Here is a 27,470-nt window from a genome sequence, read left to right as displayed (position 1 = left end):
ACAGTGAGAGAGAAAGTCTAAGTTGTAACTCTTAAGTATCTGTTGCTTGTAACTTGTACAAGTACCTGCCAAAGATATATTCTATCTGATGAAATTAGCTCTGATTCATGGAAGTTCATTCTTCGGGAAATTTTGTTAAAATGCATCACTGGACTTCTGTCCTATTTTGCTGCTACAGGCTACCATAGCTATCCCACTAGAATAATTCTAAGAAACAAAAAGATAATAGGTGAAAATGTGGAGGATCCCAAATTCTTCATCACTAGAGTTGTGAATGAAGGTTTCAATTGCAATGTTACTTATTAAACAATATAATTGTTTCTCTTGGGATGTACCTTATCAAGAGTGAGTAACTGCTTTCTGAGAAATTCATGACTTGTAATATCAAACTTTTTAATGGTTTGGTGGAACAATCGAAAAAAGAATGGGAAAATAAATTTTAAACCTGGTGAACTCTGTAGATAAGTGATGATAATTTTCGGCAACATACCTTTTACAAATGTATTAGAAATTTATTTAGAATTTAATGAAAGCCAAAAAGTTAGGAGATAAAGTCATACATAATTTTAATCAATAGCAAAATAATTTCTTTTCCTTTTAATTAAAATTTACAATAAATTTACAAACATCACCACACATTCAAAAGTGAGGTATTTTCATTCCTTAAAAAATATAACATATTGTACAATAAAGTGCATATATAAAATAATTTTTTTCTGATATGTAAACTAGGTAACAAGCAGTCAACACTTGTATTACATCTTTTATTTTGTTTGGATTTTTTTGAATTGTATTTAAGGCATGTTGCAAACAATTATGTTACATAGACAGCAGCCAAGAATATATTAAAATAAATCCCATTTCAGCAGCCTTTGTTAGGTCAGGTTAATATCTTTTCTGTGTAAGAGTTCGGGCATCAGCTAATAGGCTTTTACACCTTTGAATGGATGGCATGGTGTCCACATAAGAGGGCGGTGCAACCTGTACGAACGAAAGAAAAGTAAGTAATGTTGACAACAGAAAACAAAATATTCTAACATGTCACTCTCTACATTATCAGCTCCGTGTAACAACAGATTAGGTTCCAAGCCAGAGATGTTCTGGAGGCATTGTGCTTCTTGCCATACCCATGACCCCACTTTACTTTACATCATGTTTCCACACTCAAAACTCCATTGAGTTGAGGTGGATTTGAATTGAGAAGGGTTACAGCCCAATCCAGAGCTGACACTTTGGCGCCGCTCTGCTTTGGTGCAGATCCACCCCCTCCAAAAAATGTTAAATAAAAAACATTCACCTCAAAAGCCCCCATAGTAGTGAGTAGAGATATACCACAAAAGTTGTGGCATATCTCTGCCAGCAACACCAACACACAGAGGCTGATCTAAGGTTGGCCCCACCCCCTAGAATGCCTCCAGAAAGCCACCACCACACTGGTCTAATTAAGGGTGGCATGAGTGTGCTGACATTAGGTCAGGCACTGCAGCCAGCCATTGCAGGCCACCACAGCAGCTGGGTGCCAGTGAATTTGCTCCTCTGCTGGGATAAGTGCCCTGGGGAGGGCATTTCCGCCGGAATAAGCACAGTAACCTCCAGAGGTGGATTCGACCCTTCCCTCTGGATTGGGTTGTCCAGCATCCTAACCTTGCTGCTGCTCTGCTCTAGATGCCTGTATTTAGGTAGTGTTTTTTCTTTAAAAAGATATCTAGATATTGATGTACACGTTAGCTCATAAGGTGTAGTTTGTCCCCAAGGTGATCAGCAAGATATTTGAAGTCTTTATCTTGTGGGATCATAAAAAGTTGCATGTAGTTCAGCACTCTGGTTTGTACATCAGCAAGATGCTTCTGAAACCTTACAAGTTGACTGCTTGAGCTTCAAACAAACACAAGTTTTACTCAGTCAGTCTTATCACATATAAAGAAAGCTGTCTACATATATAACAAGCTGCACAACAGACAAAATAAAAATTGGAAGAGCAAACCTTCAAGCTTACCAAAGGGGAAGCGGTTTGTAAAAAGCTTGCAGAGGATGGATTTTTGTTAACAGTATCTTGAACATCTAAAATGACATAAAATAAAGTAGTTAGGTGATATGGCTTAAAAGGAACAGGTTGTACAGTCAGTATTTTAGCACAATTCTTCATTCAAATAAATCCATTTTTACAGCACCTATAAGACATTAATGTTTTATTTTGTTTGCAAAAGCATTTAATTTGTTTGCTAGTCCAGCTTTCAACTGAAACGTGGCACACCATGCCAGCTGCTATCTGGCTACAGAAATTGTTTATGCCTGGCAATGCTAAATGTTTCTGCAGTGTCTGATATTGCTGATCATAAGATGATAAAGTGACCATAGAACCCAAGGACATACAAAGCTGTATTTGTTCCTGCCAAAGGATTCCTAAGGAATCCTAACAAATGACTGTCATTTCCCAACCTTTTCTTTGCAAGTGACCACAGGAACTTTCCCCAGATATACAAGGCTACTCAAGTCAGTGTGATAGTCTTGACCAATGTCCCCTTAGTATGTCAAGTTGCACAAAGCAAAGTTTACACAAGCCAGTTTATTGGCTCAGCCGTTGCTCGGCCTGGATAACATACCCCACCCTACCATTTCATAGCCACAAAAGCTCACATAGAAATAAATGTTGTTAGTCTTTAAGATGCCACTAGACTTTTGTTTTATTCTCTTTTTCTGGATCCCACAGGCACAAATATTTTAAAACAAGTTGAACAAATAGATGAGAATTTGCCTTGTGACATATTATTAGAATGTGTGTCCTTAATGTATCTCTGTGGTCATACGGATGGAAATGGGGAATTTATCAATTGCATTAGGAAATTCAGAGACAGCTGGTCACAGTCCAGTCTTCCTTACCAAAAGCCAAAGAAATTGACTTGTCCATTGGGCTAGAGCAGCGTTTCCCAACCTTTTCGACGTCGCTGTACCCTTGACCTCTCTCTTCATATCTCAGGGTACCCTTGAGGTCTGTTTGATTTTTTTGTGTGCATTTTTAGGGGTTTTTCCCCCCCATTTTTGGCCTGTAGGTGGGGGGATTGGCAAGCAGGGGAAGGGGAAGGGAGGGAAAGCAGCATTGACAACCGTGTTGTTTGCCTAAATTCGGCATGGATTGGGGGGATTTAAAGGGAGAGCTCCCTTTAAATCTACCCCCCCCCCATCCACACTGAATTTAGGCAAATAAAACAATGCTGTTTTTCAATGTTGTTTAAAGAGAGCCCATGAGGCTTCCAACCCCCCCCCTCAAAATCCATCTGATTCCGGGGGGGGGGGGGGGCAGGCGGTAGCATTGTCATGGTACCCCTGGGACGTGCTCATGGCACCACAGGGTACCACGGAACCGTGGTTGGGAATCATTGGGCTAGAGACTGCTCATGAGGAACACAAATATATAGCCTTATAACTAGTTGGAATTCATTTTTACTCAGGCAAAACACCATGCCAAAATTTCATACACAGTATGAAGTTTCAGCTTTGAATAACAGGAGGCCAAGCAGTGGGAGGCAAAAAAAGAAAGAGAGAGAGAGAGCTGTTTTATCTGTATCACTTGTTTACATTTAGATGGCTTGTCAAACTGATGGCTTAAGAAACAGCTTTGTTGATCTACTGAACCCCTTACTTTGCAACCTGTGATTAAGGCGGTCGAGAGACTCCAGAACTCTGTGCTCTTCAAGCGACAGTGCGCTCATGCCCGGCCGCAGGGGTCTGTTCAGCACCACTGTTGGTTTGTACTGTGGAACTGTGTCCAAATAAGTCAGAATATCGCCTTCTGTAGCAGCAGTGTTCACTAGCTGTTCTGCTAGCAGAAACTGGGAGCTGCTGTCTGAAACTGGAGAAATGAACAGAAATGCATACAAGATCTTTTAAGCAAAACTGTCTAACAGTGTTTGCACTGTAATATACGTGAAACACCTGAACATTTGAAAAAACTTAATACTGTTATTGCTATTGCATTTCTTACTGAGCTGATTTTGTTTTAAATTAAATCTTTCCAAGTGTAGATTGTGGCACTATTACAATTGTGTCTGCACATCATCAAAATTACAAACCTGGCACCATTAATGTTTGTTTAAACCAGGTATAGCGGTTAAGAGTGGAAGACTCTGATTTGGAGAACCAGGTTCAATTTTCCCTTTCTTCCACATGAAACCTGTGGGTGACCTTGGGCCAATCACAGTTCTCTCACAACTCTCTCAGGCCACACAGAGGCAGGCAATGCCAAACCACCTCTGAACTTCTCTTGCCTTGAAAACATTATGGGGTTGCCATAACTTGACTGCACATGCAGACACAAATCAGATACACAAAAAGCATATGGGAAAGAAGGAAACTTGTTTTTATATTTGGAACTAGAAAGTGAGATGCTGGTAAATAGCCCATCTGAGATGCTGGTAAATCCTAAATCTGAGATGCTGGTAAATAGTCCACTGGTGTTCCACATTCTCTCACCAGACCTTAGGACTGCAATGTAAATCACATCAACAGCACAACTGATGAGGATACCCGGCTGATATTTCTGAAGTAGAAATGGCACATGGTACTTAGCAATAAGGAAGAAATAACTATTTATAGAAACAAAGGAATGTTCCGCATTACCTTCATCAGAATGACCAGCGCCACCAGTGGCATATACTGGCTCAGAAGCAGACTGACAAGGTCCTAACTTCACAGCTTGCACTGAATTCTGTTAAGGAAAGAAAAAGAATTGTATCATTCAGTATTGAAAGAAGTAACTGATTTAAACACTACTACTACTACTACTACTACTACTACTACTACTACTACTACTACTACTACTACTACTACTACTACTACTACTACTACTACTACAAAATAACCTGGATCTGAGACTGCTGACCTAGAGGGCAAAAAGTGAAGCCTTTAAGAAGCAAAAGTAGAAAGCATCTAGAATACCGGTATATGGTGTTTTAATGTGGAAAATAAGTAATATCCTGTAACGGTAAGGGGATACCAAACTGTATCAATAGGAACAGGTGACAGTGATCAAAGGTTACCTATGCTGTTGACTAAAAGTCTGCACTGCTAGGTAAATGCTCATTCAGCTGGAACACCACACAGAAAAGTTACTGAACCAGTAATTAAAATGGCCCTTTCTTGCAAAAGTTAATATTGTTCTTAGGTTTCTTTCTGTGCCTTCCCATTCACTTAATATTTGCTCAAGGAACATTTTTACACAGCACTTAAACTGCAGGTTGCACATAACATATATGTCACACAGGTAACCAGGCACAAGATACAATGGCTATTGATGAAGAAACTGTTCTGTGAGGTTTGGATCACTTCATGTGCGATATCATTTATGCCGTACAAGGCACAAGTAGTAGAAGGGTTGGGTTTTATACCTCACTTTTCTCTACCTTTAAGGAGTCTCAAAATAGCTTACAATCACAATGCCTTCCTCTTAGTGGGGCTAAGAAAACTGTGACTAGCAGGCTTCATGCAGAGGAGTGGGGAGTCAAACCCAGTGCTTGAGATTAGAGTCCACCACTCTTAAACACTCTACCACATTGGCTGTATTCTGGAATCCACACCTTCCATGCGCTGCTGTATCAGAGTGATGAGAGTAAGAGGTCTAGAGAGAGCCACAGAACCATTCCCTTTTATACTGAAAGTAACGTTTCCATTTTCTTCACTGTATTATCCATGTGATTCCGGCCACATAATGCAGAAGTCATTTTCTTAAAAAAAAAAACACCACACCCATTTCCTGATAAAGTCAGTCCACTATTTCTCACTCAAATGTACCTGACCAAGGTAAAAGGACTTCACTCCTGGGGAGGCTCCCATTTGTCTTCTCTGTTCTAAAAGAGCCTTGCGTTTGTTTTCAATATTATCATTAGTTTGTTTTCGTCTCAGAACAGCAGCTGAAAGAGATAATGTACTCCATTTTAAAAAAGAAACACATCTGTTTATATAAACATGCGGTTACCCCCTCACCCAAATTCCCAGAAAACATGACAGAAAAATCAGAAATGCCAAACAGGTTAGATAATAAATCCAGATACTTTCTGTAGATTTTGTCAAATCAACTTCCTAAAAAACACATGGCTGATGAAAATGTTTGATATTTTACAGCGGTGGTTCCCAGTCCTTTAAACTGGAGGCATACTTGTCTATGGGTTCATTTATTCCACGTATGCACACCCTTTCATTTAGTCAATATTAAATCACCAAACACAAATTCTCAAATGTTCTCTGCTTGTTTTCTTATTGTTACATCATCATTATTTCCCCTCCTTATTTCTTCTCCCAATCCAAACTTTTCACTGAATATGAATGGGTTTTTGCAGCCACTGAAACTGCTGGAAAAGATCTATGCACACTGGAAGCAGAGAATGGGGTACCATGACCAGGAAACCTCTCACCATCCATGATCATGCAAGAAAAGTCACCCAAGACAGTGTACAGGGCAAGTGAAGAGGCCTGTCCAATGTGACAACCCAAATAGCTTCTGGTCCAAGAATCGCTAACAAGTCAGTTTAAGATGACAACTGAGACACTCTATTCTATCCATGATGCACCACATTTCACATTATTTATGGCTTTAAACATTTAAGGAACACAACACTCTGCAGTAGACAAAATTGATTGATAACAGATTGATACAATTCCCATGAAACTGCCTTGTGCCAAGCCACACTGGTCCTCTGTGGCTAGTACTTACTGCCTCATTTAATCAGCAGCAGATCACAGATCTCAAGTAAAAATCTTTGCTTAGCTCTTCTGCCTAAGTTATGCTCCCAAGCTGACAATAACTGCACTGCTTTTCTCGTGGTAAATGGTTATCAGGGCTGTGAGCCTTAGACTAGCCTACTAGAATTGAGAGACAGCAGTGAAAAGTGGTTAGAGTGCTACATTGGGCTTTAGTTGATCAGTCAGGGCACATTTCAACTGGTAAAGGCATTTTTAATTGGTGAGGCAGAAGTTAAGGGCACACAATGATTTTATAGCTACTTTGATCTGAACTGAGATTCAGAACAAAAGCACACATACATTTTCACTGAAAGCAATCTCCAAGATCTTGACAAGTTTTCTTTGGTTTGAGGAGCTGGCTGCAAAAGTTAGGATCCAGACTTGTTTTTCAGTTTCCAGGCTTTTTATTTTAATGACCACATTTTCCTAATTATTATGGCCACAAAACCTAATTCTAGCCTCTTCGCAATTTTGTGTGACACAAACATTGCTACAAGCATAGATAAATATGGGAGTAATGTTGTATGCCATCGCTGCAACAAAAAGCTTACTTCTAATTTTAAGTCAATGTCTAATAATTGCATTATTGGATTTAAAAAATGAATACTGGAAACGGTATAGAAAGCAGCTGGTTAAGAAATGAATTCATCCACCATTATGGAAGGGTAAGTAAACATATAAACAAGCAATGACAAAAACGTCATGCATATGCATTTTTTTTGTCATACAGCAAAGCATACTGTGATGTGAAATTAGCTTTGTATAAACTGAGGATTGCCAAGAGCTGCTACAATAAAATCACTGCTGAAAATACTAGGAGTCACAATGAAATGTCTAGGTGTCACCATGACCTAGCGCCTGAGATTGTCAAGCCCTGTTGAAAAGTAAAGAGCAAACAGCTGCACAAGAAACGTATTGTCCTATTCTAGTTCACTAGTATGGATTCTCAGTACTAGAGGCCATTTTCTCAACTAGCAATATGACAAAATGGCCAATCTCCCCCATAAGAGTATTGCACTCTTAGATTCTATTCTCTAAAATTTATGCATGCAGAACGTATATCTATCTATATAAAAATCTATCAGTGCGTTTTTCTGCTGACAGGTAATCTCCCAAACTACTGGACCGATTGCTTTGAAAGTTTCACACAACGTCGCATTCACGTGCAGCCAGGTTTTTATACTGTTTCCACACCTCCTGTTGTGTACATGTCACAACTGTGCCAGTTATTGTGTACATGCCACACTTGTGACAGTTGGAACCACAGTTCTGTTCCGCAACAGCGCCATCTGCTGGCCATCAAAGCAACAGCCTCTGATACAAGGGAACCAAGCATGCCTTCCTTGAAAACTACTGCCTTATGGAGTGAAAGGGATGGGGCGGGCTATCTGCACATGGCCCACCCACCCTAGCGGAGGAAGGGGAAGGTGAGGGAGGGTCCAGGGGTTTGCTGGACCAAACGCTCTGAAATTTGAACACAATGTAGCTCATGCCTCCCAGCGTTTTTTACGCTAGATAATTCACCTGCAAGGGAAGGGTGTGAAAGGGACAGGACCAGCCCACCTGGACATGGCCCACCCTAGCAGAGGAAGGGGAAGGTGAGGGAGGGACCTGCAGGGTTGCCATGCAAGGGAACGGGAGAGAGGGAGGGGAGCGAGGGGCCCCTTGCCTCTCCCCTCCCTTGCAAACATTGTGCAATGACACATGTTCGAACCATTCGCTTCCCCTTTTCTTCCTTTTCCACTTCACCAGACTCAGCCACAGCAACGCGTGGCCGGGCATGCTAGTGTTGTATACATATTTAACTGGGATGCAGGCACTCAGTCCGGACAGGATTCTTTATGCTTGTACAAAGAAGAAGAAGAAAAGTTGGATTTATATTCCTCCCTTTTCTCTCCTGCAAGGAGACTCAAAAGGGCTTACAAACTCCTTTTCCTTCCCCCCGCACAACAAACACCCTGAGAGAGCTCAAAAGAACTGTGACTAACTCAAGGTCACCCAGCTGGCATGTGTTGGAGTGCACAGGTTAATCTGAATTCCCCAGTTAAGCCTCCACAGCTCAAGCAGCAGAGTGGGAAATCAAACCTGGTTCCTCCAGATTAAAGTAAACCTGCTCTTAACCACTACGCCACTGCTGCTAAGTGACTGAAAGTCATGCTTGTACACAGCTAAGCTATAGGCTTAATTATTCACATTCCTGCCCCCCATTTTATGTTTGGGATTCACTAACTATGCGTACATAATACATTGTTTTTACTACATCTACATCTGTCAAAAGAAGGATCTTACTGCTTGGCTGAGAAGAAAAAGATCCATTCCCCCTAGGACCTGGTTTCACACTGTTTATCAGATTGCCACCATCGATAGTGATGTGGGGCACACTAGTTCTAGTGGGCTGCAAGTCCTCATTGCTTGGATTATTGTGATGTGTAAGGCAATGCTTGGAATCCCCTGCAAGTGAAAGACAAAACAAGATTTAAAACTGTATCATGAGAATCATGAGCTCTATCGATCAGATCAGAATTATTCTATAAAACAGAGAAAGCTTGACTTTTCTATTCTGTGTTTACGAGATATTACCGTATATACTCGTGTATAAGCTGACCCGTGTATAAGCTGAGGCACCTAATTTTACCAACAAAACCTGGGAAAACTTATTGACTCGCGTATAAGCCGAGGGTGGGAAATGCAGCAGCTACTGGTAAATTTCAAAAATAAAAATAGATACCAATAAAATAAAATAGATACAGTGGTACCTCGGTTGGGGTTTGAGGAAGCCCAGCCAGCGGGAGGCAAAGGGAGCTCCTTATTTGGGCAGTGACATCAGGGGGAGTCACTGCCCAAATAAGGAGCTCCCTCTGCCTCCCGGCTGGGTTTGAGGAAGCCCAGCAACAAGCGGCTTGTGCAGCCGCACAGAGGTTGTCCCGGCTCGCCCGCCGGCTGCGGGGGTTCCCCCTTCACCCTCTGAGGAGGGCAGCAACAAGCGGCTTATGCAGCCGCATGGAGGACGTCCCAGGCCACGCCCCCAGCCTTGACAGAGGCCTAAAGAGCCCGCTGGCTGCAGGGATTTCCCCTTCGCCCTCCGGGGAGGGCAGCAACAAGTGGCTTGTGATTGTTGGTAAGTGATGACTCGCGTATAAGCCGAGGGGGCATTTTTCAGCCTTAAAACAGGGCTGAAAAACTCGGCTTATACGCAAGTATATACAGTAAGTTTACCTAATTGCTTGAGTCATAAGAAGCATGTTTAGAAAGCAACATTACAGGTAACTTAATTCATCTGCATGGGATGAAACCACCAGAATATATTGGGTTTGAAAGCTAAGCATTCTCTCAACATATGTCCAATCCTCCTTTAACCCTGCAATGCCAGAAATCACTATGTATGATAGTCCAGACTATGGCTGTTTCCACACGGGGGGAAAACAGCACCTCAGGAACGGGAAAAAAATGGTCCCTGGGGCGCTGACTCCCCCATAGTGGCGCAAAGACGCCACTTTGAGACCTCACTCCCTGAGTGAGGTTTTTGAAAAGCGGCATCTTCCCGCCGGCGTCTTCCCGCCGGCGAGGGTCAGAGGGCAGCATGGGCATGTCTTTCCAGCTGCCCAGAGCTGCAGAGGGATGCAAGATAAGTCCCTCTCAGGCACCCTGGGCGGCTCTGTGTGGAGCTGCCCCTACGGGCAGCGTCAGCGTCAGGACTGCCCGCATGGAACCATGCAAAAGGTCCCGATGCCCCACCGGATTCATCAAAGCCAGTGGGAAGCCGCTGCCTCTGGCCGTGCGGAAACGGCCTATGTTAGATGATAGTCGAAGTATTTGCTTTTCGGAAGGCCCTGCTGCCAATGTGCTAATTAACAGGTCCACAATGTGTTACATCAGAGAATAGCCATGTTATAAATATAGTTATTAGAAACACATGTATTTTACTAGTTCCCCTCATTAAAACTTTTGCACAGCAAAATAGTTAAATAATTTACTGGAATGTGAAAACACTTAAAAATACAGCCCAGACAAAAAGAAATGAACAAGTAGTTCCATGTAGCAGGCGTTGAATGTGAGTTCCCCCTCCATGGCAAACCAATTATTGTGGGGGGATGCATGGGAGTATTTCACAATCATGATACATCATGGTAATCTGCCATTCAAAAGAAAACAAGTATCTACTACTACTGGTACTCCAAGGTGTTTTGGGTGTCTGAAATATTGTCAGAAACAGACAGTAGGATAGAAGCTGATATATTCTTGACCAAAGTCATATACCAAATTAATATTTGAATTGGAAATATAACCAACATATGTCATGAGCCAGCCCCTGGGCACTGATCTGGGCATTGAGGACTCTGATGTAGAGCCTGAAGACACTGTGCATCCTTGCAAGGAAATGCAGGCAGCAGAGTAAGCTTTAAGCTCTCCACTCGAAGGAGGCAAAGACAGAGGCTACAGCTGCAGAGTCAAAGGAGAAGTGTTCACATTGTTGCTAGGTATGGCAGCAGGCTATGCGAGATGGAGGCATCTGCACCTGAGAAGGATTGAGCTCTGGCAGGATCCCAGTCTCATTAACAAAAACTTCCTATAGAAACCCTGCCCTGGGCTTGGCTCTGCTAGGGTACGACTAGTGTATTTCCTGGTAAGCTCCAAGTGCCTTGTCTCCCTCTGACCTTTGGCTCCCAACCTGCCTGCCTGATTTCCTGCCTGTGCCTTGATTCTGGACTGCTTTGATCAGAGGCATATCTAGGGAAAATGTAGCCCAGTGCAAAATCTGAGTTTTATCCCCCCCCTCACTCCCAGTATGGGCAGCCGCCCTCCCCCACCACGACCAAACAACTTTTTTGAAGTCAGTGTATGGGCCCGGGGGGGGGGGGGGGAGGAGGAGGAGTGTGGCGCGATTTTCTACCCCCCACATGACTAAATGGCTGCAGACCGGGGACATTTGACCCTATATGTCCACCTCGGTGGTACATGGATCACACCTTTGCTTGCTGCCTGCCCTGACCCTGGATTGCCTTGATCACACCTTTGCTTGCTGCTTGCCCTGACTCTGTACTAGTTTCGACTACGCCGCTGCCTGTCCTAACTCCAGACTGGTTGACTACACCTCACATGCTGCCTGCTTTGACTCTGGCTTGTCCGGCCACACTTTAGGCCCTGCCTGCCTGCAGCAAAATATACAAATTAATCTACCTATTTACTACTATGCACGAACCTTGGTTTGTTGGAATTCGTAGAAAAATGTAGTGCTTAATTGATTTTTTAGGGGTAGGGTTACCACCTGTCTAAGTCATTTGAGAGGGGCAAAAATGACAGGTAAACCAGCATTCAACTTGTTGGTATAAATATCTGTGATCAGCCCCCTGTGGTTTTATTATGTCTTTCACTCACGATCCCTCAGAGGCGTAGCTGGGCCAAACTGCGCCCGGTGCGCAGTGTTTTTTCCGCCCCCCCCCCCCGCGGCCCCCCCACACTTATCTATGTTCTTTTTCTATTTCTAGTACTTTTTGAGGCTGAAAAAAGCGGCCTCTTCACAGTTCAGGGAAAAAACTGTCTGACGTACTATACTTCCCAGGAGACCTTGTGAGCCCCAAGGTCTCCGGGGAACTGTAATTCCTCAGGCAATTTTTAGCCTGAACTGTAAACAGGCTGCTTTTTTAAGCCTCAAAAAGTACTAAAAAAAGGAACGTGGGTATGGGAAGGGGGCAGTGTGTGTATGCCGCGGGGAGGGGGGACGCGGGGAAAAGGAGGAGGGCCCAGGGGTGATTTTCTGCCCCCCCAGGTGTGCGCCCGGTACACAACGCACCCCCCTTCCCCTTGGTGCTCTGCCACTGCGATCCCTCTCACTTCCAGATCTATAAATACGCACCTCTCTTCCTCTATGAATGGCTTGTTTCCACTCTGTTTTCAAATGTCCCTCAGCTTTCCTCTTCTGTGTCAGTTGAAAGACCACAGCGGCCTTTAAAACTGAGAAGACTAGGGGTTGAATAAATCAGGAAAAGGGATCTGAATAAAATTCATGGACAAGCAGAGTTCTACTAGGGAGGGGAGGGACTACAGTCCCTTCCCTTCAGAATAATACAGTCTATCTTTTGTTACACATTATTATTATTATTATTAATTTGACTTTTATACCTCCCACCCCCGGAGGGCTCTGTTATTTCCAAGGTTAACATGGCCCTATGTGTCTGGAACTGAATTTCTCTCTAAGTCGCTATTAATGGACTTTTCATTAGTTTGAGAAAATAAGAACCGAAAACAAATGTTTCTTATTCATTAAGCTCTGAGACAAATCTTACCAGCAGCCCCATCCTTTTGGATCAATACACTCTGCACTCCTGGCCACAAATCCTTGATTTCTTCATCAGCTGGTGTGGGATCTACACATACTTCATTTTCTGAGCATGGGGCGCTTTTTTTAATAGCATTACTGGGCTGTGCAACTGACTGAGCAGTAGTTGCCATGGGACTAGTCTTCATCAAAGGATCATATGCGACTATAGCAGGAGGGGGTTCAGATGGTCTCCAGAGGCCCATGTGAGAACAGCAAGTGCCATTCTGAGAGGAAGAGCTTTCTGTAGTGTCTCTATTCAACTCCTGACCTTCATTTGAAAGGGAGCTACCATTTTGATCAGTCCTTTTGCTTGGTACAGATTTGTAAGGCGGGTGAGGCACCATGAGTTTGCCCTGAGTTTTCATAACACTGGTGGCCTCGCTGGCAGACTGCGGTCGCACAAAAGTGCCCTTTCGGTTTTTGGGGGTGAAAGTTGATGGGGTTTTGGCAGATTTTGGCCTTTTGATCAATTTTGGTTTTCCTTTGCGTGGGTTGCTTTTTGGATTTTTAGGGTCAACAGTACATGGAAGAGGTTTAATTTCGTCAGCTTTTGGAGCTATCCATGCCTGTTTAGCAATATGATGCCCTGTAGATTCAAAAGGGTTCAGTGTCTCATTGTTTCTTTCTGAACCCTCAGAAGCAGCAAACTTGGTTGATGCCTGAGAAATATCCTGCCCATGTTCTAGAAAAGCAGAATTAAAAATGTAAGAAGGAATACTTCTCAGATTTGTTCTAGAAATTGTAGCTTTAATTGGAAAACCAGAAGATTGGGATGGTGCTCGAGGTATTTCAATAATACTTTGTTCTGAACATTTTTCATCATCATTACTTTCTTGTGCTTTGTTAATTTCATCAAACCATCTAAGTTTCTTACAGTTCCTTTGAATATCTGCATCTTTTCCTTTTATTTTAGCCAGTTCAACACTGTCCCTGATAGCAGTTGGAGGCTGATTCCCAAATCTGATCCCTCTGTTTACAACCAGTGCTTTGAAACTACTACTAGGTTCGTATTTAGATTCCTTCTTCAAAATGCTTTTTGGTAATTTCAATCCTTTCCTCTTATCGTTGTTGTTCTGCTGCTGGTCATGGTCAGGTAAATTGGCTGCAAAGTCTCCACATAGTACACTGTTATTTTGTTGATCAAGGTTGCTTTTACACGTTTCTTCAAACAAAGAGGCCTCATTGTTAACATGATTAAAGCATTTTTCCATTTCAGCACCTGTTAAAAAATCTAGGTCTTCAGTACACCTTGCCGTATGGGCATCTTTCCCGTTCTGCCAACAATCGGCTGAGAAGCCATTATTATTATAAGTGACAGTGGAACTCCACTGTCCAGTACGAAAGGCTTCAGGCGTCGCTGCAGTTGTATTTGGGGTTTGTGCAAATGAGATCTGGTTATACTGGAGAACTTCTGAATGCTTCTCTTGTGCTAAAGAAACTGGAGATGGATCAGGGGTAGTCCAGGCTTTCTTATTAGTAGCTACAGCACCCAGTGTGCTAACTGTTCCTGAAAATGCATTCTTCAACAGAGAGCACTTTTCATCTCTTTTATTTTGCATAAAGGCTAGATTATCAGCATAAGTACATCTTTTGGACTCTTTCTGTTCGGATGTACTTGAAAGAATGGGTTTCTGATCAGGATCAGAAGCCTTGTCCTCAGGAGGTGGAACATTATATTTCACTAAAATGTCATGAAAAGCAGAGGTTCTTTGGATATTTGGGGTATTTAAACTTACGAGCCAATTATTTACATGTTGATTTTTAGAAAGAGTCATGTTATCAGAATCAGAGAAACTTCTGTTTTTAGCTTGTGATTCTTGGGAATTACATAACATAGAGTCCAACTGCGCAGATAGAGAAGAAGCTTCACTGTGTGTTGCAAAGCTTTCAGTTTGTTCACCGGCTTCAAGACTGTCTGCACTCCCAACGCTTTCTGAGACGGCGATTTCGTTCACGTCTTGATGAAAACTCTGAGACACAAAAGTAAATGAATTATGAATATTACTCACAATGGGCAGTATGTCGCAGCCAGCAAGCCGACAGTGACACTTCCTTAGCCTCTGTGAAATCTCTCTATACAAAACGAGGGCCTGCACATGAGCTAGCAACGGGGGCATTCCCAAGCCCAAAGGGCTCTTGATTAAAGCCAACTCACCCCGGGAATGCCCCCCTTTTGTGCTGGTGCAGGCTCCTGTCATGCAACTCCCCAGCACTGGGTTAAGTACCCCATATGGATTTTAAGTGGCATTTATACTAGTGGAGGGGTCATGCCTCCTCCTCAGTGGTTCAGCCCCCGCCTCTTAGGACGGCACTGTTAGTCAACTTTTTAGATTGTTTTAGATGAGAACTGAGGAAATCCAACTGTATTTTGTAAAGGATAATAGGATTTTAAGTTCACAAACACAAAATGTTACAGACATTTTTATCCATGTCAAATGTATTATAAAAGAAAAAAACCCAAATAATACGACTATATTACATTTTTGTTGACTCTGAAAGTTTCTAAGATATTAGCACACAATCACTGATTTCAACATTAAAAAAATGGTGCAACTTCCTAATGCCACATTTGCTTTACACTCTAGGTACCAGTCCTGCACAACGGGTGAATACAACTGATCATTTTCTAGGTGATAATATCCAATTTCTAGGCAACTGCATGCCTCAAATTTTGCTAGCTCTAATTTCACTTCATTTAGCCAAATAACTCTTTTCAAAAATATATCCAGTGCTATGTTGCAAATTATTACCTATGAAATATATCCCACACTGCAAGAGTGGCTTAAATTTACTGATAGTGAAAACCGACTCAGAATCACACATTTCTTAGAACATTAACTTCAATGGACTGAGAACAGTGTAACTCTGTGGAGAATTGTACTGAAAGTCTCTGGAAACCTTCATAAAATGCCAACTACAAATACTTCCCTGCTTTAATTTCATTCCTGTTATATTTATCTTTCCTTCCTTGCTTGATAAATAGGAATTATTTATTTATCTTGTTTCTGTTAAATGAAAAAAAGGTAATACAAGTAAAATAGTTTTTTTTTCTGAAAGTTCATTAATGTTTATCTGTAGAATGAATCACAGGATTGGATTATACCAGCTGGCACAAGAAGGAAAAGTGTCCACTTCTGACCCTTGAAAATATTTAATGGGATCCATGTGGACAATACAAACACAACTATTACAGACACTGTATCAGGTTTACTAGTGATAGTGAGAATATGAATAGGGAACAAATATTTATCATTGTTAGCCAGGCTGCAGTGGTTCTTTCACTAACTTTTTAAAAAGGAACTTTAAGAATCTTTATGGGGCTGAAACACCAAGAATGAGATGTCAAAGGAATTCAGTATTTAATAACAAAAAAGCTAAATCTGATGCACTGTATGAGCTCTGAATTGTTTTACACAAAGAAATGCTGATTTCAATTATTTTGACTGACTTAAGCAATTGAATCAGGTATATGCTGTTTCTTATCACCGATCCTTACTTAATTACCAAGGCACCAAGGCTTTATATCATGAAAAATTATAATAAAAGCATAATTCACCAAAAGAATGTTAATAGTTGCTATGCTGTACAGCTACTTGCCTTTTTGAAAAAATTCTAAAAGATATAAATAATCCCCAGAAAGGAACATAACACTTTTCCTGATTTACTTGAAAAGACTCAGCAGCCCCTAGTGGCAATTTATGATGTAAAAGCAAAATAAATTGCTTATATTATTGTTTTCCAATTCATCCACTAAATTTAGTTCAGGTTTAGACTGTGCTGAGTCTGGTAGCATCCTCTGAAGATGCCAGCCACAGATACAGGCGAAACGTCAGGAGAAAATGCTACTAGAGCACTGCCATACAACCCAGAAAACCCACAACAACCTAGAGATTCTGGCCATGAAAGCCTTCGACATTACAAAGATAACAGTCTTTGTTTTGCTGCCTTGAGCAAAACTGGCTACCAGATGCAGCAAGATGGACACATAAGATGCTCACCCTGCTATGAATAGTGAGGCAGCCTACAACACCCACCAACACAGGGATCTGGCAAGGATCAAGAATGCTTAGAACTCCTATGGAGTTGCCTCCCCATACGCAGGTAGAGGGGGAAGCTTGTGCCTCCTGTCTTTGTAAGCACCGTGTTTCACAATCCATAAGAGAATACCAGTGCTGAAGCTGATGTATTCCTATTGAAATGAATAGACTTAAACAAATAAAGTGCTTATTCTGACTAGGTGGTCTGTGAACTGAAGAACTAAGATGGGAAAGAAAGTAACTGTCAGGTCATGATACCTGAAGGTTGCTGAAATGCTGTACCTGCAAAAATTGCTGCACTTCCTCCAGATTTCGCAGGTCTCTATCTGGATTAGTCTTATCATTTTCCTCCATTATTTTATCACCACCAGTTTTTGCTGTGTTTTGTTTCCACTGGAAAGGGCCATATTTAGTTGCTGAGGAAGCTGTGCCGGTAATTCTTGAAGGGAAAAATATATATTTACTTTCAGCTATATTTCTCATCAGGTTCATGTACAAACCTCCATATCAATTTCCTATAGAACTGATTTCCTATACTTAGAACATTACAACTGAAAGTTTTTAATAGCTGTATGTGGCATTTGCAAGAAAATTCACAAAAAATTATCCCAAGTTATTATCTGACTGGAAAGATTTGCTGTTGTATTTTATTGCATAGTTAAATATTTTGTTGAGACTATACCATGTTCTGAAGGAGTCTAACAGTCCCATCCAAAGGGTGTGTGTGAATGGTTACGGTTAGTGGAACCGACAAACGTGCCAGGGGGGGTTGGAAAACTGGGAAGAGGGTGGGTGCCACAGACCTCGGAAGAACACAACCCAGAAGCAAGGCTGGCTGTTCAATGCTGCATTGGTGTTCGATAGACACCAGCACAAGGGGGGAGGGGTGTCTAGGGTGTTCCTAGGGATGGAGCCAACTGTAGTCAGCTGGGCTTTTGTGCCATGGACACCACACCTGGTACCCTGGACTTAATGCTACCAAAAGGGGTGATGTAAGTCCATCTAGACCCATGAAGAGCTTTTGGCTGGTCAGGGAGGTGTGTTAGTGGGATATATATTGTCCATGACCCAGGGGGGGGGAACCAATCAATACAATATATACTCCATTAAATACCCCACTTCTCACTGGACAGTGTGTAACAGACTTCCCTCTGTGATATACCTCTGAAAATGGCAGCCACAGTTGCAGGCAAAACATTAGGAACAAGATCTACCAGACCATGGCCACACAGCCCGGAAAACCCACCACAACCAGTTGAATCTGGCCATGAAAGCCTTCGACAATACATTACCAGGTTAGAAAACTACAACCCACCTCTTAACTAATGGGTAATGTTTCCTTTGCTTCCAACATTACATTTTTATGCCAGACATTTTGTCAAAAATCCCTGAAAATGAACATCAAGTTCTTGCAATAATTGTATACTTGAGCTAAATAGATCATTTACCTGCCATTGTCTCTGTGAACTGGCAAGTGTAATCCAGTTATTTGAATTTTCTCAAAAGCCTCATCCAGTTTAGGTTCTACTTTTTTCTGAACTAGGAATTTAAAAAGACAAGCAACTGTGAAAGGTAGTGTGCAAAATGTCACGTTCTTAATATTAAAAGACAGACAATTCATCTTTGAAAGACCAGCACCTTTCATTTCTATCTTTAACATTTTGTTTCCTTTTCATTGTGCCTTACAGTGCAATCCTATGCAGTCACTTAAGCATGTGAAGCTCTCCCAGTGGGGAAAATAACAACCCCCAGGGCTGTTTCAGGTTGGGCAAATGATCCCGGGGTAGAGGGAGAGGAAGCAGCCCCTCCCTAAATTCAAAAGAAGAGTTTCAATATATACCCCGCCTTTCTCACCTGCAAGGAATCTGAAGGCAGCTTACAAATGCCTTCCACTTCTCTCCCCAGAAAAGACATTTTGTGAGGTAGGTGGGGCTGTGACTGGCCCAAGGTCATCTGGCAGGCTTCATGTGTAACAGCGAGGAAGCAAATTCAGATCCCCAGATGAAAGAGTCTGCCACTCATGTGGAGTGGGGAATCAAACCTAGTTCTTCAGATCAGAGTCCACAGCTCCTAACCACTACATCACACTGGTTCTCATGGTGATAGGAGTAAGCAATATCTAAATCTATTACCTGGAAATTATTACTTCCTCACCACATCCTACGAAATTTGAAACTTGGAACAACACCAGAATGGACCACGACCAACTCTTCCTCCCCACCCCCATATGATAAGTAGGAAATATTACCTCACATTTGGACTTGGTGCATTCATGACAACCAGTCTAGAGGGGACTATTTAAGCGAAATACCATATTGCACAGCTTCAGTCTTGGAAAACTGACTGAGAAATAGACTGTGCTAAAACTGCCACTTACTCTTAACAGTACATTAAGTAACAGTACATTCCAGTAAACACTGGAGAGGAACTACAACTGTCAGACAGCACTAATTAATGCACAATAAATCAGCCATAACTAGAGGAAAAATATCTAAAGGAAAATTCTTGTATTCAAAAAAATGAATGAAGATTTTGAAATACACACTTCTCTTGTGTTTTATAGGGATGCCGGCTTCAAAATATACAGTTCTGCTGGCAAAGCAAACCATTGCAGCAATGCATGAACAAATTTGAAATTAGTCAGTCAAACTAGCTCATCCCTGACTTTGTAGCTGTTAATTGTAATGGTTCATAATACTTTTTCCAAACTGCTCACATTATAAGTGTTCCTTAAACTGTACAGACCTCCTCCTTCTCTCTTTCGCTGTGAAAATGGAAGATGACCACGCTGGAATCTCTCAGTTGCTTCCTGAAGTTTCAGTTTTCGTTGCCGTAAAATTTGTTCTCTAAATTTTTGTTCTTTTTCTTCCTCTTCCTTCCACTTTTCTTCAAGTGCTCTATTTAAGAACAACCGCTTTTTAAATAAAAATAAGTACCATGAAATTCCAAGTGGTCTTTGATAAAATTATTTTCTGAAGGATTTTTTTCCCTGCAGTTCTGCCTTCCTCAAAGATCACCATACTCCATATTTAGAAAGGTAACACTTCTTGTGATTGTGTTTCAGACCTGACTGTTTGTCACTTGAGCAGACGTTGTAAACTGAATCCAAGCTCTTAAAAAGTAGATTCAAGCGTTAAAGCCAACAGCTGGTCTCAGACACACCCAGGTATTGTGAAACCATTAACACTGGCGTGACTAGTTAGAGAAGTCACAACAGTTCCTGACCAGGAAGTGTAAATCCATGGCACTACTGTTATCCTAAACAGGTGCTCTCCACTTTGGTTGGGGGAATTAGCTAGAGACAGAGAGCAAAAAAAAGTAATTGGGATTGTATACCAGGATAGTTCTGTATGAAAACTCTGAAATGAGCAAACAATTGCATAATTAAAAGGGGGTTTCATTAAAGAATTTAGTAATAAAAACAAGAAATGTATCTCAAGCAATGAGCATCCACAGCAAAGCATACAAGAGCTGACTAAGAGAAACGGGAGGAAGTTGGATAGGGTTTCAAGGGTGGGTGACAGGTGCCAGTCTTGAAGGAATGTCCAGCAAAAGCAGCACTGAACAGGAAAACACCCCACATTTCCAGGAGCAAAAGGAAGAGAGCACATGTAAGTGGGGGTGCATGCATGGATTTAGGACGCACACACACACTGTGAAAGGTGACAAGGATAAATATAATGGGTCCTGAGGTGATAAGGGCCGTTTCCACACGGCCTCCCTGTCGCCTCCACACCGGCAAGAATTCCGCCGGCGTGGAGGCGAAGGCCGTTCGCATGCACGCATGCGGGCGGCCTCAGCAGAGGCCGGCAAACGGCAGGCGGCTCCGCACGGAGCCGCCTCTTCCCCCTGCCCCGTCCCACTCACCTTGTCCCCGTCGTCGCCTGCTGGCCGTCGAAGCCCCGCCCACGCTGCCCTCCGACTTCCAGGGGTCGGAGGACAGCGTGGGCGGGGCTTCGACGGCCAGCAGGCGACGACGGGGACAAGGTGAGTGGGACGGGGCAGGGAGACAGCGTGTTCCCGGCGGTGCGGTGCGGTTCACACCGCGCCGCCGGGAAGACGCTTTCCCCCCAACAACAACCCTTTAAAGGGTTGTTGTTTAGGGCGGCCTGACGCCGCCCTGGGGGAGGGGGAGCGCAGTTAGCGCCGCCTGTGCGAACGGCGGCCTGGGGGCGGCGTTTTTACCGCCCCCAGGCCGTCGTTTTTGGCCCATGCGGAAAGGGCCAAGGCAAGTTGGCAAGAAAGCCAGACACAAAGAACTGATTGGTTATCCAGGGTTCAAACAATAAGGAGATGGCTGAATACTGGGCTATTCTCTTGAATACCGATTGATTGTTGGGATAGATGCAGATAGGGTAAACAATAATCTGCTCAGAGAGCTGATTAAATCACCTTAGGGTGCCGCAGTGGGGATTAGCAAGCCCCATTATCCAGCCAGGCACACCTTAGGGCCAAGGGAAAAGTTCAGCAGTCAACCACCTGTTTGCCCAAGTTTGACACACAAGATGAATCCCAAAATTCTCAGAGAGGCATCCATTTGGGGGGGTGGGGATTTTGCTCTTATGCTAGTCTTTGACCCCATGCCTTCATGGCACCCCTTAGCGAGAAGAGGGTCCGACTGCTTACATTATGTTACTAATTTGGGGTTCTTGCAACCATTCTCAATAGTTAGTTGTTGTAACTGTTGTTGTTGTTATATACCTCTGGGCAAGGCAGTATACCAGTTTCCAGATATTACTGCAGTTTGGCAGGAATCAACTGGAAAGAAGTTGCATCAGTGTCACAGAGCTCTTGCTCATTCCTACTGCACTACCTAAGACAGATGCACTTCACAATACTGAAAATCATTTTGAAACTAAAAAAAATGATCTGGCTTTAACTAATTGTTTACATTTGTGTCGGTTATACCACAACAGGCAAAACATAAGACAATCTCACTTACTTGTATAGTAGCAGGGGGCACTCAGTTCCAATTAATACATTTGGCTAAGCAGGAATGAATTATACAGGGTTTAAAAAGAAAGACCGGGGGGGGGGGGGCAGTTCTGACACTGCAGTAATCTTACTCTGGCTCTCCAGCATAAGACTGAATCTACTTGGGGGGTATGCCCTAATTAGCTCTCTGAATACATATTTCAAAGTCCTGTTGAATCGCAGCCATAATATGTTACAGTTCTGGACTGAAGAACTCCACTCCACGCACAAAATGACAAATTGGAATAGCTCTAGATGTTATAAAAAGGTTATCAAGAATGAAATAAGCTTATCAGTGTACATTAGCTGATAAGCTGAAAACCAACATTTCAGAAGCAGCGCATATACTGCTTGATGTGTAGTATTCATCAAACAAATGTCTTCTGAAAGATTATTTGTAACCACATAGTAGGGGTGTGTTACTAAGCAATCAAGACTGGTTTCAGAAGGACTCCTAAAAGCATTTTCTATGTTGTGCTTAAGAACAACAAATATGAAGAGAAAATGCAAGTGGTAGGTAAGAGAAATTGTAAAAGGGCAGGCTGAAAGGGAAAGTTATCTGTACTTTAATTAAAAGTTATACTATTTAAAAATTGCATTGATTCTTAGGGTCAAACTAGATGTGATGGATGCATATATGTGGCCTCCTTTTCACATATAAAGCAGAGAAGGTGTATAAGTGAAGAACTATTTTTAGCAGAGAAGTGAGCAAGGATAATAAAGCCTGACCTTTTACCATTTTACCTCACTCACTTGGATACTCTAGACATCTTTCTCCAAGCCTCCACATGGAAGAGAAATGCTTAAAGCAATGCAACATAATGAGATAAACATGGGCTCCCTGTTTCCAGATACCACTTTCTGTTCATTTGGCAAAACCAGACTCCTTCAGCCCTGGTTTTATAGGTAAATGGGAGGGTTCAGAAATATAAATGGACCTTCCAATATCCTGTGTAACCCTTAGTTAACCCTCAGCAACTAATAGTGCAATCCTACAGAGTTACACCCTTCTATTGAAGTAAATGGGCTTAGAAGAGTGTAGCACTGCATTGTAAGAAATTTTGCTCAGCATAATTAATCTGAAAGGGTGGGGGACAGAAAACCAGAACAAAAATATAAAAAACAGGAGTAACAATCAAGACAAAGTGCAGAGAAAACAATGCTGACACCTTGCTCAAAGGGCTCAGAGTCGAGGCAGAATACTGTGGCAAGGGCATTCTGGAGCTGAGTGGGCACCTACCCTCCACCTCAGACAGTTAGGGCACTGACAGCCCGGTCTCTACAGACGCTCCCAAACTGGCAGGCAAGCTCACATCAAAGCACCCTTTATGCACCCTGGGCCCAGGTCGTTTATGGCTTTAAAGGTGACTGCAGAGACCAAATCAGAAATGTACTCACTGACTGGCACAGAATCTTGGTCCTATCACTGCAACAAATCAGCAATGAAGTAATTTATTTTCTACATGTAACAAATGTAAACGGAACAGTGATATCCTACCAACTCCAGTAATATCCTGCCTACCAGTGTTTTCAGCGGTACATGTGGGGGTCTGTAGTGAGCAGCCTGTAAATACTTTACAGAAATTACCTCACCTTGCACCATTCTTCAATCTCCCTTCCAAAGCTGCAAATTTTGCACACTCCCCCCCCCCCCTTATTAAAACTATTAATACAAAGCCTCTTATATTGCAGCAAGGATAACACTGAAAAGAATATTCTAGGTTAAAAATGCACCATAAAAGACTCCAGAGTCTTTCATTACCTGGCCATATACCATTTCAGGCTGTGTAAACTCATGAACTCTGCAAATGTCTTGATTGCACAGGGGTAAACCAGTATTGTAACAGAAGGCCAATAAGACACCTTATCCTCCAGCTATGATTTAGTTTAGCACCCATTTTAAAAGGTCAACACTTAAAACATCAATCATGCTATTATTTTAGCCATACATTCCAAAAAAGTTTGAAAAATTTGATTATCACTGTTAAAAATCATGTTTCTTCAGTTCTTGCAGATACATTGCAAACCTGTTGTAAGTAGAGAATCATAACTATTCTGCATCTTTTTCGCCCATTAAGTATAGACAAGACATCTGAATAAAAATACTTTTAAAAACATGGATTATACTTGCATACCTCCTCCGTTTATTTGTTTCTAGAGAGTGTTTTCGTGCCCGACTATGAAACAGTCTTTGATCCTTTAGCAACTCATGACGTTCTTTTGACAAATCCCTCTCAAGAAAAATCCTTAGATTTCTGATTGTGATGTTAAAGACAATGGAAACTGTAGCAAAAATCCTAGAGGCTTTGGTCAAAAAGTTACAATCTATATTAGAAGTTATGTAGATTAGTACTTTTAATGTCCTATATCTATTAATCCTTTCAGAAAACCAAATTTATAACAAATGAAAATAAAAAAGTACTGATTCTTTGACCAAACACAACATTCTATTAATGAACCAACAAATTCAAACCTCATTTACATTACTATTTATAATAAGCTTTTAAAAATGATCATGTGAAATGATCATGTAAAAATGATCATGTACATGTAAACAGAATCAAGTCCCACTGAAATTAATGGGGATTAATTCCATGTAATCCAACATGCTTTGATGCAAAACAAAGGTAGTACAATGTATTTCACAGCCAGATTCAACTGGTTGTTGTGGGTTTTCCGGGCTGTGTGGCTGTGCTTTGGTAGATATTATTTCTAATGTTTCGCTTGCACAGTGTGTTAGACATTGACACAATGTGTAACACATTTCTCTCTGTGATACACCTCTGAAGATGCCAGCTACAAATTCAGATGAAATGTCTGGAACAAGATCTACCAGACCACGGCGACACAGCCCAGAAAACCCACAACAACCAAGGGCAGTACAGTTAATAAAGGTGTGCTGTCAAGTCACAGGCCAGTCAACCTCAGGACCACAAGTTTTCAAGGACAGATTAACAGAGGTGGTCATCTGCACAGCAACTCCAGTCTTCCTTAATGGTCCTCCCATCCCAAGTACTAGCTATAGACTTTGCTTTGTTTCCAAGCTCTGATGTTAAGCTAGTTCAGGTAATTCCGACATCTACAGTAAACCTGCCTATCCCTATTCTAGATTCTTAAACACACCAACATACATTGAAGTTTTTCACTAGTCTGAGAAAATCTTTGACGCATATGCGTAACAGCAGCAAACCAGACTTTTTTTTGCTCAGTATGTCAGGGCTGTTCTCCACCCAAGAGACTTGGCCTGAATTGCTGCCAGCATGCTCCAAGTGTGCATGACCAAGTGCAATAATGTTGCCTTTCTCATCTAAAATATTTTTTAAAAATGGCTGTCAATTGGCTTTCAAGAATGAAAAGACAACCATACAGGGCTAAACCCAACAGACCATCCAGCACAGCATCTTGTCAGTAAAGCCTAAGTCAAGTTAGATCAGACGCAATTACCACCAACAGCAGCTTGTTCCAGTGGTTCCAAACAGCATATTAGCAGGGAAAAAAAACTGACAAGAGTTTCTCTGCTTCCCGTCCTCTTTCAGCCTTTGAAAGTCTAACACATTACAGCAGAAATCAGCCACTGAGCGACTGTGAGAGCAATCCTAAGCACATCTACTCAGAAAAATCTCACGTTGCAAACTGAGGATGAAGCTGAGTGCCATGTCTATAAAAGATACAGACTACTTATTGCTAGTTCACAGGGGCTACAATCCTTAACACATTTATTAGAGTGTAAGTCACACTGAACTTAGTAGGATTTTACTTCTGAATAGCCATCTATACAGGGCTATTTTATTTCATGTCACATCGGCGGATTCCACATGGGCCAAAAACAGCGGTGTGAAAACGGTATAAACCCTTTAATACCGTTTTAAACCATTTACACCGTTTTCACTCCACTGTTTTTGGCCCATGCGGAATCCACCATAGTGACAAACTCAGATTTGCCACAAAACGCCTGTGCTTTGCAGCATATGCTACATTTAAAAAAATATTACATGACTCAAATGCAAAATGCGAGAAGCACAAGTGCACAAAACTACTCTGAACTGAGGTTTCCTCTTAAGCATATATTTCACGACAAACCTGGGTTCAATGCTACACAGTGTGCAAAACTAACAGCTCCCAAAGAATGCATCTGTGTGACACTCTTCTGAATACCAGTATGACTCATTCACACTTTTAACTGGTTTAGGTATTCACTCTGATCCTATGGAGAGTTAAGTACACTTAAAACGACTGTTTTCAATGGGCTCAATGTCGGCAGAACATACCTTTTATGACTAAACAAAATGACCCAGCACAGTGTTAGTAAACAGGAGTCTTGTTGCATCTTGAAGACTAAAAAGAGAAATGTTAAAGACTGGCATTCTCTATTTAAGCATAATGTTTTATGGACAAGAGCAATATGAGGACATCTGCAATGGATGCATCTGAAGCAGCTTCTAACCAACCAAAGCCCATGCATAGTAGTTAAACCCTTAAAGGTGCCACAAGACTTGTTCAGGAAGGTCACCAATCTGCAGTAGAAGGGCTAGATTTGAGTCTAGTAGCACTTTAGAAGCCGACAGGTAAAAGTTTAAAGAGTCAAAGCTCCCTTCATTACTTACAAGTAGGAATGGAGATCCCTGAGCTTCCATTCATCCTTGAATCAGACCAAGGCCCCTTCAGTGTATGCAGAAATCCACTTTGCAGCTGGATTTTACTGTGTGGAATAGCAAAATCCACTTGCAAACAATTGTGAAAGTGGACTTAAAGTGCATTATTCTGCATGCGCAGAAGGGGCCCAAGGGTGTTTTGACACTCGAAAACCTATACCCTGGAAATATCACTGATCTTTAAAAACTGTCACTGGACTGGAATCTAACTCCGAAGGTATTCTGTTTATTTCTACTGCAACCAACCCCCTGGAAATTCAAAACAGCATGCAACCTTTCTTTTTAGGACGTCTCGGGAGGACTCAAAAGCTTGCAGGCTAATTCTGCGCGGGTGTGATTTTGGTCACTCAATAACTTTTTTCCTAAAGAGCAGAAGAGACCAGTTTTGTTTCACGATGTTAAAGGCACCCCTGAAAAAAAACAGACTAGGGGGTCCGCCTCACATTTAAAAAGTAACGTGTGAACCTGCCTTTTGCCCACAGAAAAGAGGTCCCCCCTCCCTCCCACTCCACAGTTAGAGGAAGATACGAGCTGGGGACGAAGGCGCTCCAAGCCCGGCGACCGACGCCCCGCGTCAAGGCGCCGTCCGAGGTGCTCCTCCTCCAGCATGGCTTCCCCTCAGCCGCCTCGGCCTGGCGCCCGCCCGCCGAGCTCGCCCGCGCGAAGCTGGAGTAGTAGCTGAGGGGGCCGCCGCTGGTGCCGCTGCCGCCGCCGCCGCCAAGCTCCATTCACGTCCCTGGCTCCATTCCCGCC

General features: G+C 42.3%; 1 protein-coding gene across 3 annotated transcripts; it reads right to left on the bottom strand.

The window, feature by feature from the left end:
• Nucleotides 1-517: 517 nt before the first annotated feature.
• On the bottom strand, nucleotides 518-27,470 carry CEP126 (centrosomal protein 126). 3 transcript variants are annotated; one of them, XM_048492304.1, is made up of 12 exons: nucleotides 27,246-27,470; nucleotides 24,201-24,320; nucleotides 19,837-19,988; nucleotides 18,540-18,630; nucleotides 17,350-17,530; nucleotides 13,020-15,024; nucleotides 9,025-9,186; nucleotides 5,788-5,906; nucleotides 4,618-4,705; nucleotides 3,641-3,850; nucleotides 1,997-2,061; nucleotides 518-981 (listed from the first exon to the last, which is right to left on the bottom strand). In XM_048492304.1, the coding sequence occupies exons 1-12, from the start codon at nucleotides 27,443-27,445 to the stop codon at nucleotides 886-888; spliced, it is 3,489 nt and encodes a 1,162-aa protein (XP_048348261.1). In that variant the 5' UTR covers nucleotides 27,446-27,470; the 3' UTR covers nucleotides 518-885. The 3 variants fall into 3 exon arrangements, with proteins under 3 accessions (XP_048348261.1, XP_048348262.1, XP_048348263.1); XM_048492305.1 differs by having other exon boundaries at nucleotides 17,374-17,530; XM_048492306.1 differs by lacking the exon at nucleotides 9,025-9,186.

Source organism: Sphaerodactylus townsendi, linkage group LG04, assembly GCF_021028975.2.
Source record: "Sphaerodactylus townsendi isolate TG3544 linkage group LG04, MPM_Stown_v2.3, whole genome shotgun sequence".
NCBI classification, from domain to species: Eukaryota; Metazoa; Chordata; class Lepidosauria; order Squamata; family Sphaerodactylidae; genus Sphaerodactylus; species Sphaerodactylus townsendi.
This window is presented reverse-complemented; position numbering and strand designations above follow the sequence as displayed.

What these genes read in the sequence shown, in the direction of transcription:
- CEP126 (XM_048492304.1), bottom strand. Translation starts at nt 27,445, where the DNA reads ATGGAGCTTGGCGGCGGCGGCGGCAGCGGCACCAGCGGCGGCCCCCTC. An exon ending in GAAACAAATAAACGGAGGAG is followed by an intron (nt 19,989 to 24,200) that starts GTATGCAAGTAT and finishes GTTCTTAAATAG; the next exon opens with AGCACTTGAAGAAAAGTGGA. An exon ending in TTTTTCTTCTCAGCCAAGCA is followed by an intron (nt 5,907 to 9,024) that starts GTAAGATCCTTC and finishes TATCTCTTTCAG; the next exon opens with CTGCTGTTCTGAGACGAAAA.